The 14,837-nt window shown below is 32.2% G+C and overlaps 1 protein-coding gene across 1 annotated transcript in view; it reads left to right on the top strand.

The window, feature by feature from the left end:
- LOC105361044 (corin serine peptidase) overlaps positions 1–7,680 on the top strand; it is a 29,300-nt gene extending 21,620 nt beyond the window's left edge. The window contains exons 13-20 of the mRNA XM_011498130.1: positions 1,605–1,901; positions 2,886–3,027; positions 3,255–3,436; positions 4,322–4,511; positions 5,749–5,902; positions 6,263–6,386; positions 6,473–6,621; positions 7,304–7,680. Of these exons, the coding sequence (XP_011496432.1) occupies positions 1,605–1,901; positions 2,886–3,027; positions 3,255–3,436; positions 4,322–4,511; positions 5,749–5,902; positions 6,263–6,386; positions 6,473–6,621; positions 7,304–7,492 (1,427 nt within the window). The 3' untranslated portion in view covers positions 7,493–7,680. The remainder of the gene's footprint in view (positions 1–1,604; positions 1,902–2,885; positions 3,028–3,254; positions 3,437–4,321; positions 4,512–5,748; positions 5,903–6,262; positions 6,387–6,472; positions 6,622–7,303) is intronic.
- Positions 7,681–14,837: the final 7,157 nt, after the last annotated feature.

The raw sequence follows: 14,837 nt of genomic DNA, 5'->3' as shown, positions 1-14,837 counted from the left end.
TTTCTTCATTCCCCGTTAAGATTTATAGGTACAAAAGGCGAGGAGACGCTTTGGTGGTAACGAGACGACACGCAATGTGACATGATTTTTAGTCGAATCGTATGCGTAAATTAATGCTTCGTTGTAAATTACAACAATGCACTGGGCTGGTGATTTTTTTTTTCTTTTTTTCTTTTTTTCTTTTTTTCTTGTATTTGTCATATAATAAACTCTATTGCCGATTGAATGAAATTGCGCACAAACGAAAGCGGTACATAACGATTGAATTAGAAAAATTACTTAATCTGCAAATGCATTTTGCAAATTGCTTACGGACTCGTCGCTTACATTTTTTTTTAGCATTCGCGTATACGTAATTATTCCGATGAATCGACAACTATTGTCAAAAACGTAACTTTAAATTGCTTTGTCGGAGAATACGTTCGTTTAATAACGTCGAACATTTGGCCGTTATTTCAGTCTCTCTCCCTTATTTAAAGTGAAGTTTGGTAGCGTTTGGTACACAAGTGCACTGTGACGCGCCTTAGCTCGTATAATGCACTTATGTGAAAATCACGTCGCGGGGAAATATTTCAAGCGAGAGAAACGAGACGTAGCGGAGTATTTCACTCATGAAACATATAACGAGGGGTCGAAGGCACACGAGTACGATATTATACATACTTACATATATATATATATATATATATATATATATATATATATATATATTGTTTTATTTTTTTACTTTACTTTTTTTTTATCTTTTTCTTTTTTTCTGTATATGCGAATTGAAGATAAAAGCTCGCCTTTATCGACTACGATAGGCAATACTTAGAGGCTCTAGTGAATTTTATATGCCAAGTCTCTCAACTCGAACTGACCATTAAAGCGAGAGAGAGAGAGAGAGAGAGAGAGCGAGAGCGGATGGGCGTCACGTGCAAAATCACGATTGTGAACGTAGAGGCAGGGCGTTGAGTAATTGCATATCACGATTTATTAAACTTTTATAATCAATGCATTAGTAAGGCGTCCCAGTCATCCAATCACGGTACTTAACGTAGTCACAAAATCATGAGCAATTAACGTCCCGGGCAACCAAGTAGTCATTTAATTGGCGAAAATATCAAAAAGACCAGCCTCGATATCACTGGCCGGCACCTTATAATATTTAAGATTACCTCCAACTAAAAAAACTACAGGTTAAACACATCTTATTAATTATTAATCGATTATCGTTAATCGCGAGGATGCGTGCCACTCGCGAATTAATGGTGCGTAAATAAGGATGAAATTACCAAAGCGCTGACGATTAGATAAAGTTAATCGTCTCCTCAAGCCGAGGACGTCAAGAAGAGTCGCGCGGGATGGACAAATTATTTAGACTTGGTGGCGAGTCTTCGTCCAAGACTACCACGTCGGCGGCAAATCCCGCGATATGCTTGGTGGCTCGAATTTCCAGTCCATCCTTATCGTTCGGTGGCATTGTCACGAGAGGTTGTCGGGTCGTAGGTTACAAACATGGCTACCTTACTTGTACGTACGTCGGATAAGTAATATCGCGCCGTTGGCGAATCGATATAAGATGGCCCCCTTCGGTGCCATGGTTAATCACTATTTCTCAGTCTGTCTAAGCGGCTTCCAATGCGACGAGAAGCGCTGCATACCCCTGGACTGGCGCTGCGACGGACACGTCGACTGCGAGGACCACACGGACGAGATCGGATGCGGCGAGTGCAGCGACAAGGAGCGCGCGGGTCTCGCCGCGATCAGCTCCAAGGGCGGCATCGACAACAGCGTCCTCCTCAAGAACGTCCTCGCCCAGGCATCGCTGCATTGCGGCGAGCGCAGGTGCATGTCCGCCTCGCACGTATGCGACGGATTCACCGACTGTCCCTGGGCCCAAGACGAGCGTAACTGCCGTGAGTAGCTAGAGTCTTGGATCGATCAGCCACCGCGTGATCCGACTCGCATTATTCTCCATCTCTCTCTCTCTCTCTCCATCTCTCTCTCTCCATCTCTCTCTCTATCTCTCTCTATCTCTCTCTATCTCTCTCTATCTCTCTCTATATCTCTCTCTCTATATCTCTCTCTCTCTCTCTATATATATATATATATATATCTCTATTCATTAACGAATCTGATGTCTTCAATCTCGGGGCATGCAATTTAACGATCATTGTGTAATGAAAAATCGCGTGATTTGGAGATGTGGAGGTTGAAAGATACCTAAAGTTGCACTTCAAGTTTATTGAAACAAATCGATTGACGGATTGAAGCGATTCGCCTATAATAAGCCGTTTAAGGCTTCCTTCCAGTGCACCAATGACATTCGTGACAATAAAACTCCGATGCAAACGTAAACAATATAGCAAAGATTATTGATTAGCGTGACTATTCAAAGATTATGGCTTAACGTGAGAAGTGCAGAAATGCATGAATTAAAAAATCTTTTGTTTCTTTTGTGGCTGTTGATTTTTCCTCTTCTTCTTCTTAATTTCTTGCAACAATGTTCCTAGCAATGAATTCACAAGAGCAAAATTGCAACTTGTTACATTGCGCTAAACAATAATACGTACTTTTTTACATTCGCGTACTGGCTAATGGTCGTTTGTACAATTAAACTTATTGGCAACGTGTTTGAATTGACGCCTGTTCGTTCGCATCTCTTCCGTTCGACTAAAACGCATGACAACAATTTTTCAAGACAAAAAACAAAATAAAAAAAAGGCATAGAGTGTTTATACAACGCGGTTACGTACGTATAAATAAAAGATGATGGCTCGATTGTGAAAGATACGTGAAAGTGGGTGAAAGTGAAGGTGGTGGCGTATAAACGTGTACCGCTGCGTATAATCGAGCTGACAAAATTTTGATCTAATGCGCAATATTATTTGAAAGCGTAGTTCGATTGAGCGAGAGAAACGGCGACGTAGGACGAGGTCGTTTAGAAGTGTACCACGCTAAGGAAGGAAAATTCATGCCCGCTTGTATTGCCCACTGGACACCATCAACGGCCAAAAATATTTGCTCGCTCCTTGGTTACGAGTAAGTCTATATTTTAACATTTCTTTCATTCTTTCTATCAACATATCTCTCTCTCTCTCTCTCTCTCTCTCTCTCACTCTCTCTCACTCACTCACTCACTCTCTCTCTACCTATCTCTACCTATCTCTCTACCCATCTCTACCTATCTCTCTATCTCTTTGCATAAACTCCTGTCAATTCATTTTAAGCATTAATGTAATGTTTGCGCGATACCTTTCCAACTGCAGAGCTGTGAATTCCTCGAACTTGCTGATGTCGGAGAGTAACGTAACGATAGTTCGGCCGGTGTTAGAAACCTCGCAACGATGGCGGTTGGCTCAAACGAATGAGGGAAACTTTCTTCAAGAATCCCAACGATGCATCGATCAAAAGGATTATTCTACTATTGATTTAATCTGCACGGGATATGGTTAGTAAGACGATTTTATTACACGCGCGGTCAAGTTTTTATGACACGCTAAGATTATTCGTGTCTCGATAATCACCTGGCAAAAAAAAAGAAAGATACTATTCTCAACTATTAAATATTCCGCCCTCGATATTAATAGCAACGACGACGATAATTACATCGACAATTCCTTATTATTATTATTATTATTATTTTTTCTTACTTTCTTTCTGTTCTTCCCCAATATTCGAGAGAGCATTCATTCTTCGAACGGGCGTTAATGTCCCGATGGCTTATCGCACGATCGATTCACTCGGATGCCAATTGCGTCTCCTTATCTTTCTGTATCTCTATCTAGCTCTCTCTCTCTCTCTCTCTCTCTCTCTCTCTCTCTCTCTCTTTCATCATTGTTTTATCACTTTGAATAAAAAAAAAAGGAAAAAGTAATCGTTACCGAGGAACTACAAGAACGATCCGTTGCGCGACTTCACACTGTTGTTCTCATTTTTTTAACGAACGATCCAACTTAAGAAGCCGGTCGCGTATTGTCAGCGTAACGCTTAAAATTACGATGACGTTAGATTCAATGCCGAGATGAACAAAGCAAACTCGTAGGGCTATTTTACAGTGGCACCATATTTCATTAGCAGCCGGCCACTAAGAAAGGCCTTTAAAAATTCACGAGCTCGGGAAAAGCCAGGGAGTTGGTCGCGCTTGACCAAGGGACGGGGACGGGGACGGGGACGGGATTACAAGGCCCGCTTTAATTGTCAACCTCCCCCCCCCCACACACACACACATACACAAAGTGGTTTGTGGCAATAGTATGGCGGTCAGAGGAATGGGGGAAGAGGGGGCTTCATCGACGACACCATAGTAATAACGATATCCCTTTGAACGTGGCAGAGTGCGGGCGCAGACCTCGCGTATTCGGCAACTCCAAAGCGCGCAAGAGGATCGTCGGCGGGGTGGAGTCGGCACCCGGTGATTGGCCCTTCCTCGCCGCTCTACTCGGTGGCCCGGAGCAGGTTTTTTACTGCGCCGGCGTTCTCATCGCGGACCAGTGGATCCTCACGGCCTCCCATTGCGTTGGCAAGTAAGTGGAGCGTTCTGCCGAAAAGGGGAAGGACCTCGATCCTCGCCACGTTCGCTTTGCTTTTGTTTATCGCTAGTGTTTATTGGTAATGGATAAGCTTATCGTTTTTCCTTGCTTATGCTTCCGTCACTCTTTCACTTTTTAAAGCCGCGAACCTTCCAATCGCTTATCCATTATTCCCTATCCCATCCCACTCCCCCATCCCACCACGACATCCCACTCGTACTTGGGCTAGTAAAAGCCTGGGTTCCTCAAAATCATACACTCACCCAATGATATTACGTCGATCGTGCGTCCATATACGTGTGCAATGTATGGCATGTAGTGGTGCCGTCAAGCACGTGCGAGCTTAACTTTCAGACGGTAAGCAAATTGAAGAAATCACTCTTGCGAAATCTTTCCATAACTTATGATTTTATTTTTTGTTTTTTTTTTTTTTTTGGTTTTGATTTTTCAACAAAATTCTTATTGACTTATAAGTGTATTGGGCTACATTATATAATATGTTCATAAGATAAACGCCTAGTCCTTTTGCACGCATCGCTTTCTCTTTAATTTATATATGGCCTCTACTATATTGATATTTACCGTCATTTGAAATACAAAAGTTTATTCGACGAGCAAAATTTTTATCTAATAGTATATAACAATTTCATTACGCGATATTTAGAAATAATTACTTGATTAGTTACGAAGAAATTACTTTAATATCTAGGAAAAATGTAATTAGATTGAAATTGTTGAAACGCTAAAGCTCACATTCACAACGTAAAAGCACTAACATTAAAAAAAAAAAAAAATCCCTATATTTATTTACAAAAGCGTTAGCAGCATGCTCATATGTATTAAAAAAAAAGAAAAAAGAAGAATAATGATAATGTAATTATTGTGTTGCACGAAGCTACTAAATGTCGGTTATAAAGTTATTCAGTTTATGAAGTATAAGCAATTGTAAATATTTCTATACAATTGATTATGCTTTTCTTGTTTATAATATATTTATTATCAGCGAGCTTCCGCTATAATTATTCATTTTCTGCCTTATTGACGTCGATGGAACCGCATTGTGATGTATGTGAGCGTATGAGGAGGTTAGCGACGGTCTGGTTAAGATGTAACATTAAAATGTTATTAGCGCTTGTGCACGAGAATTACTTGATTTATAATCGTCAGCCGTGCGATTATACAAAAGTGAAAATCCTTGTAGTTGTCGAAATTATAATTTGTAAAGCCTTAGTAATTCGGAGGTCTCGGGATGGACGATACAATTGGGCATTACAAGGAGGCACGCCCATACCTACCTTGGCAAAAAACTCAAAGTCAAGAGAGTCGTCCCCCATCCTAATTACAATCTCGAAATCGCTCACGATAACGATGTCGCTCTCTTTCAGGTATCCAATCATTTCTTTTCAATCGAAATACGAATGCGAAATAAAAAGCCAATTAATATAGCGAGGCAAATTAGCGCTCGAATGAAGCATTTCCAGCCTAATGTCAACAATCAATGAGCAGCTATTAATTTTTTACTTTGGCGCGATAATTCTCTACCAAGTGTTTTCTTACATAATGTCGAGCGCTTCATGTTCATGTTAATCTTTAAAATTTGATAAAATAAGGAAAGTTGATTAAAAATAAAAGAAGAATAAGTTTAATACAATATGATAATTTCATTCTATTATTATATTTGTGTGTTCTTTTTTTATTTTTATCATTATTTTTTTTATTAAACCTTAACGTTCGCGTCCTTACAGCTGGAACGCCGAGTGGAATTTCACGAGCATTTGCGACCTGTTTGCTTGCCGACGGCTAATATCGATTTGGCACCGGGAACAGTCTGCACGGTTATTGGTTGGGGTAAAAAGGAGGATACCGAAAGTACGTTTTCTTATATCTCAATCGAGAAAGAAAGGAAATAAGCACATCGATATCACTATGTATCGCATTCCATTATTTATTCGCAGCGTCGGAGTACGAACCAGCAGTGAACGAAGTCAGCGTGCCAATTCTTGGCAGAGAAGTTTGCAACTCATGGCTACTTCACAAAGAGCTGAATGTTACCGACGGGATGATCTGCGCCGGATATCCCGAAGGCGGTAAAGATGCCTGTCAGGTTCGTGTACTATCAAATATTTTAGTGTCTCCATTGATTAATCCACTCGTCGCAAGAATCATTAGAGTCGATCTAATTTCATGTAATTCAATGTTCTTTTTATTATGTGTGCTGCTTTTTTTGTTTTGTTTTGTTTTGTTTTGTTTTGTTATCGTTTCTGTTTTTCATAAATGATAGATATGTAACGAGCAATAATTTCAAGCAATATTCTAAAAGTTATTTTGCTTACATTGCGCGTAAAAATTATATTGATCGAACAAATTTAGATTGCAATTGAAATAAACAAATATTCATTCTCTGTAGAATAGTAACTTCATACAGTTTATAATATATATATATATATATATATATATATATATATAAATTTTATAAGTATGTATGTGCGTTTTCGTATAATTAATTGCATTTATTTTATATTTATAATAAACATTTTTCATTATATACTCTTGTATATATGAAAAAAATATTATTTATTCTATGTATTCAATTTATTATTAAGTATTAGTAAGAAATATTTTTGTTTGTTTGTGTGTGTGTGTGTGTGTGTGTGTGTCCCTGTGTGTGTGTACGTGCGTACGAAAAGCATTAGTTTTAAGCTAGCTAATCCTAAATCTATTCAATTTATTTTAATTCTCCTCCATCTAGTAATGATATCTATTTTCTGGCCACATTTATGTCACAGGGAGATTCGGGTGGTCCTTTACTCTGTCAAGATAAAAACGATAAAGATCGATGGTTCGTTGGTGGGATCGTCAGTTGGGGGATAAAGTGTGCTCATCCAAGATTACCTGGTGTTTATGCATACGTGCCGAAATACGTGTCGTGGATCCTCAAAGAAATTGAAGAATTTTCGGAAAAAGAGTATGGTTAGCATTCTGTAAGCCATCAGGAAAAAAACCAAAATAGTTTCCGATAAGCGACAAAACTCTTAGACAATGAATGTAGTAAAATAATGCAGCTTTCAATAGTCGATATTTTACTACCGTCGATCTGAAGTATTTTTTATAAGACGCGGAGCAGACGGCAATGTTACAGCAAAGTTCAGCTAGGAATTGCAAATTTTCAATTTTCATAGATAGAATTTGATGAAAAACGCTTGACAAAGATGGCGCATAAATTTTCTCGACGTCCGTTGAGATAAGAGAATTTCTTCGCTGTCACTAGAGCCTCAGAGGTAATATACACATAATAATTAATTCATTTAAAAAAAAAAAAAAAAAAAAAAAAAAAAAAAAAAAAAATTGCAAAGAAGAAGAAAAAAATCATTAGACACACGAAAGGCAAAATTGCAATTAATCAAGTTTCATTGTGATTTATTAGAAGTGCAATATATTGAGAGAATGTTAAGTGCGATAATTAAAGATTTAGTATAATTTTGTTCAGTGTATCGCGAGATAAGCAAAGCTGCTTAGGCTATAATATGAAATAAATGGAAACATATAATAAATGAATGATCTAGATTCAGAAACATGTAGTGATTTCATGTGATGAAAATAAATTTTCGCAATATTAAAAGAAATATGCATAAATCGTAGATCAATATCTTGAATAAGCATTTTTGCACTCGATCGTTTCAATGACTTTTCTTATGTCTATTATTTCTATTAAAATATCTTCTTGTACAAACATTTTTATAGTTAGAACAAATGTAGCTAAGATTATATTTCTCGAAATCATAGATACACGACTTTCTACATGTTTCTGTATGCATGTGTATTCCTGGGAAAAGGAAAGCACTCGCAAATTAGTATCATCATATTGAGTTAGATAGCAAAAGATCCGTAAATAGCCGTCTCTGGCATTACTGTATCCGTATGTTTAGAGAATTATACTTTTCGTACCATGAAAAATAATTATCACTATAAATAATACCACGTATTCAATAATATATGCGTACGAGTGCTTGTGCGTGTATATAAGGATACGCGTATGCATTAATGGACGCGTGTGCGTAGTTGTGCAAATAAATGCCCAAGTCTTTGAATATATAAAATCGCGCATAAGATGCGAATAAGAAGATTTTCGTATGCTCTGGAGTTTAACGGTATACAACATTTACAACCAATAATAATGCCACTAAGTGGTTATTTTGATCCTTTTTAAGCGATCGTTTCGGGATATTTACCTTCTCTTCTAACTTAACCAAGAATTCACACTGGAGTGCTTAGAAATCATAGTTTGCAAAAGTTATCAAGCAGTTTTTATTGCATTAAATGCACATATTAGCATAGCAAGCGGATAGTCGGAAGAGAATGATTATTGAAAACGTTTAAAAATTAATTAAATTGCTTATGATGAAATGATACAATAGTTTTAGAAAAACATTAATTTTTCAAAGCTTTCTTTCACCTATAGTACAAAGAAATTTTTTTAATTATTAAAACTAAATCAAATTTTAATTCATTTTCTTATTGTGCGTATTAAAAATAAATATTATACAAAAATATACGTTGCATTAAGTAGCAAATCATTACATTCAATACATTCAAACGAAATACATTCGAAAATAATAAAATAATACAAATAACTAATGAAAATCAATGAATCAACTAGATACTTGGATATGAATGTTTATATTGATAACTTATGTGCTGAAAAATATTCAATCTGGATTATGTAATATAGAAAGAAATTGATTACGTTTATCAATAATTTCTCTAAAATAATAATTATATTAATTAAATCGTAATACTAATATCAATATTTCTTTATATTAATTTACACTAAAACGACAATAGACTATCGGCAATATCACTAAACATCATAGCTCGTAAACTTTCCATTTTTAACTGTAAAAGGTATTTAAAATATATAAGATCAAAAATATCATGCTGTAAAGAAAAAAATTATCAATATATAATACTATTAATACAAAATCAATACTTAGCTACATTATAATTGTAAAGTCATATGATATAAAACGTGTACTGAATATAATATAAAAAATATTTTTAAGAATCACTGTCATGTGGAGTAAAAAACTTAAAGAAATATTAGCCTAAAATTAGGTTCGAAAAAGTATTTTATAATAATGTAAAAAAATTGCATACTTTTATGATATAATACATGTAATGATTTTAAAAGAATTACTAATCAGGCGTGTGTTTACAATTAGATGACATATATATATATATATATATTTTTTTTTTTTTTTTTTTTTTTTTTTTTTTTTTTTTTTTTTTTTTTTTTTTTTTGTGAATACCTCATATAGGAATTATTAGAATTAGAAAAATAACAAATACCCTATTGTTACCTAAATAAACCATAATCAATGTAGACGCTATATAAATATAAATATAAATATAAATATAAATATAAATATAATGTTGACTGAATTCTAGGGATATGAATTAAAATGAAAAGAAATACTGCACCAGCACTTTTTTGATCAGCACTCTAAAAGACATAGTTTTTTAAATGAAATATACTTTATACAAAAGAAATTTGTTGATTATGAGACCTAGGAGCCTTAAAATAATCACTTAGACTTTTTCTAAGAGATGTCAAACGACTATAAAACGTGTATTGTTGGTAAATCTTGCTCTTATGAAATTAATGATTCATCATTATACTAACTAGGTAAATGCTAATTACGTAAAAGAGTACGAAAGATCTATATTCTAACCATTTGTGTTTTTTTTTCTTTCTTTCTTTCTCTCTTTTTGTTACCTTTGTCAATTTTGTCTTATTTCTTGTTCGTTTCGTTTTCACTTTCGTGGAAAATTCTAGATTACTTATTCGGTGTAAAATGAAATATTCATTTTTCTCAACATTGATATAATCGCTACTTTAAATCTGCTTTTTTTTTTTAAAATCTGCTTTTTCCAAAATTTATCCAATTCCAAAATCATCAAAAAATAGAAAAATTGGATTCGCAAAATTATAAAAAATGCTTAATGAAATAGAAAGTTAAGTAAGAAAAGTGGACAGTAATAGTCTTCCTTAGTATCCAGGCAACGCTTTCTAGTTATAAGGCGAGATGAAGTAAAACTTAATAATTATCTGACAATACTGTGTGAACAGACAATAATTAATATAGGTAATGTTCCAAGAAATGGACAATAAAATTTAACGTGAGATTAGCATGTAAGTAAAAATGATAATAAATATAATGGTGGATAAGAGTAACTGTAAAAGTTATTTCAATACTCTTGAAGGAATAATAAAAAAAAAATAAAATAAATAATGATAAAAAAAAAATAATAAAAAAAAAAAAAAAAAAAAAAAAAAGAAAGAAAAAAAAAACGAAAACTAATGATTTTTATGTGTATTGTAAACAGTTACGAAAATAATAGTCGTTAAAAAATTAATCGTAAAATTATTTACATTTTATTATTTAATAATAATTAAGGTAATAAATAACTCTACTTACATTTTCAAAATCTAAATAACACGAATATTATCTTCAAGAATATTAACATCCGCGCTAAACATTAAATAACTATAATATTTATGTACGTGATATATTTAAAAATAGAATATAAAAAGCGCTGCTATGTGCAACTATCGATACAATTATAGCCAATTTAGGATATATTTTATAATAATTATAAGCATTTGTAATGTATATAAACGATAGTGTACAGGACAATGTAGAATAGAAATTGTTTGCTAATTAAGACAATTCATGCGATGTGGAATAAAAACATTTGCTACTGTGGTCTATGTACTTGTAGATATGAATTCGAAAAAATAATCATGAAAATTTTCTATCTAAATTAATTAATTCACCTTATTAATTTATTGAAGCAACATGATATTTGACGGCAGAGTAATGAATATTTTTTCGATAATGTTGAATGCTGCGCACAAAAGTCGAAAGAAACTTACACTTCTGTCTTCGAGACAACATGAAAAATCCATATTTTCTCCTCTAAAGTCAATGTTAAAGAATAAATCATTTGTTATTTTTAAATTGTAAAATACATTGGGGTAGCTTGAAAAAATATTAATTATACAGCAACATTAAGATGAATATTATAAATAGATGTATTAATAGTGTAAATGTAATTTAGCGAAACAATAGCAAGAGGAAAAATATGATTTATTATATTAAAAGTATAAGTCTAAACTACTTTTAAAATAATAATATTTCACAACATTCTAAATATGCATGTATGTATTAAATTTTCAATTAACAATCATTTTAAAATCGTACATACTTACGTACGTATTTTCCTTCAATATAATAACATTGTATACTTGAACTTGAAAAACTTGATTATAAAGTACAATGATTAAAACAAATATGTAAGAAATACAAATGAACAAAAAAATTAATTTTTATAATTTCTGACAAGCGTGCATTAAGATTACAATATTCATGAAATAAGAAAGACGATTTTATATCTTGGAAATTTAATAAGAATTCTCAATGTAAATTCATAATTGATTATTTTGATGTGATTTCGAAAGTACACGTTTTAATAATTCGAATCTTTTTACATTATAATAAAAGAAAAAACAAAGATAAATCATTATGCTTTTGTATAGAGAGAGAGAGAGAGAGAGAGAGAGAGAGAGAGAGAGAGAGAGAGAGAGAGAGAGAAATTTTACTACGACGCGCTAATTAAATTACTTCTATTAATGTAAATATTTTATAAATGTCAGTTGTTCTTGAAAATTGCTATTTAATTACCACGATTTTCATATAAATTTATGAATATTTCGTATTTATCGCTTACTTTGCATAAGAGTTATAGAAGTTCGTTAAGCCATCCCATACATAATTCAAAATTTATGTATATAATGAAAACAATATATTAGTTAAATGTCTCTCTCTCTCTCTCTCTCTCTCTCTCTCTCTTTATTATAATATCGGGTTGAAATTGAGTTTATAATCCTCGATTGTTGTCTCTTTTGCTCATTTATTTACTTCCATTATTAATTTCCATCATCACGGCATTTTAGACTTCTTAATACAATAAATAATGCTCTTGCGCATCTGTAATAAATCTATCTGTAATTATTACGACGATCTCATCTAACTTATCGTTACTAAACAAGACCTTAAAAGGAAGATTTATACCTAAAGATATAAATTTAAGAAAAAACATAAGGCAAACTGGCATTTATATCGTCGAACGAATGAAAATAAATTTTCTTCATTTTATTCTAAATGGCTTCACCCTCCCATAATCATGCCTATCAATAAGAAAATCAGAGCAGCAAATTGCAATTAATTTATTTCAAAATCAATCAAGGATTAAGTCTTCTTTTAAAGTCCTCATTAAATATAATCGTAATATATAAGATCAGTGTAACTGCACGCACAGTTGGAATCCATATAATAAGCGAAGCATAGAATAGATTAAATTAATTATTTTTACGGATATTATCATTGTAATTAATATTTATTATTAGTTAATGCTAGTACCAGAATTTAGGGATTAATTATAATTTAAAGAGACGATATCATAATAAATAAAAATGTAATAATATATTAACGCTAATAGCATATACTTTAATTCGCAGTGCACAAAAAATGTAAAATTATGCAACGTTAAAGGGCACCAAGCAAACGTAAGGTTCATTTTTTCTCCTTATCCCTTTTAATTTTATTTGCCTCTTAATTAAATTAGAAATTAATTTATGCAATTAATGGAATTTATTCGTATTTATTAGAGATATTTACTTTATAAAAGATGTCAGTACAAAGAGAAATGTTATAAAAAAAAAAAAAAAAAAATAGGCGAGCGGAAATTTTCAAAATTTACAATGTACATTTACAATGTGCACATATTATCCATATCACATCTCTTTTTATACATTTGAAACAAAAAGTTTAGCGCATGAAAGAATTTTATTGCTTGTTATACTTTCATTATCTAATTTTGCAGTAATTTATATTAATCAGTCGTTATGAATATATTATTAGAAATATCTTATCGAAGTTGTAATACTTATCTAGATTAATTAATAATATACATAGATATTTGTATCTTCTCAATTATGTTATAGTAATTTTCTATAAATAATGTTTATCGAAATCTATCAAACGGCATATTCTATATGTTTATGAAATCATAATATTTCAAAATAATGTTAATATGGAAAATATATAAAAAAAATTCAATCTTAAAAATTGTTGAAAAACATTATATTAATTTGAATATTATTTTCGAATCTTAATTGATAGTTGTGTATCAAAGTTACAAAAATAATTTGATTTCTATGGAAATTTGAAAATCACGTTCTCGCTTATAATTGAATCTATAGATATTTATATTTCTGTAAGTCTTTTTTGTTTTATAATAATCTTATAAATTAACTTATAAGATAAACAAAAGAAAAAATGTTAAGAATACGTTTGCAATTTTTTTTTTTTTTTTTTTTTTTTTTTTTTTTTGATTGTCGTTTTTTGTTCGTTACTGTGTTTAAATGAAATGAAACGACTATTAGTGAAATAAGTAACAAGATCTTTGCAATGTTAGGAAAGACACGAAACATTGACTTTTAATGAACGTACTTATAGAAAAATACGTTAAATATTTAGACGTTTTTATTACAATACATTTGATGTTTTGCACTATCATAAAAATGTAATAAATTACATGTTATTCCATATATTATTCAACAGTATTTTTTACGGTGATTACGATATAAATTTAGGTAATTGAATGTGATTGCTGTAATATTGTGCTGTGCACAAATCCTAATCGTACAATCAATGCTCGATATTATCGATCCGCAGGCTGTAAAATGAGTGTAATCGTTAAGTCTCGTAAGATAACTAACAACTAAGCTTACTAATATTCTTTATCTTACATAAGCGGTAAGTTCGAATAAAGTTCGAATAAAGTTTGAAAACGATTGTTAGATAGACTAAACGTAATATAATTGTTGTGAATTGTTTTACTGTAATTGCGCAATGTGAAATTAACATCGAGGCAGCAGTTTCATTTAGTATAATAGCAGCACTCATACTTATTTTCATAGTTTATTTTTCAAAATTGAGATCTATTATTATTCATCCACATGACTATTCTCATGCTAATGGCTCTAATATAATATTTTTAACATTAAATTTTTTTTTTTTTTTTGTTTTTTTTTTTGTTTGTTTTTGTTTTATTTTTTGCTGAAAATTACTCGCATAATTTAAATTTATCATCACTTTTATCATACTTATCAAACAGATGTTTTAGCTTTTCATCACAATCATTGTGATGTATCCCTGTGAAATACTATCAAAATTTAATTGTATATTCGCTTTACGA

The sequence above is a fragment of the Ceratosolen solmsi genome, unplaced genomic scaffold (genome assembly GCF_000503995.2).
Source record: "Ceratosolen solmsi marchali unplaced genomic scaffold, CerSol_1.0 scaffold14, whole genome shotgun sequence".
In the NCBI taxonomy this organism is placed as follows: Eukaryota; Metazoa; Arthropoda; class Insecta; order Hymenoptera; family Agaonidae; genus Ceratosolen; species Ceratosolen solmsi.
This window is presented reverse-complemented; position numbering and strand designations above follow the sequence as displayed.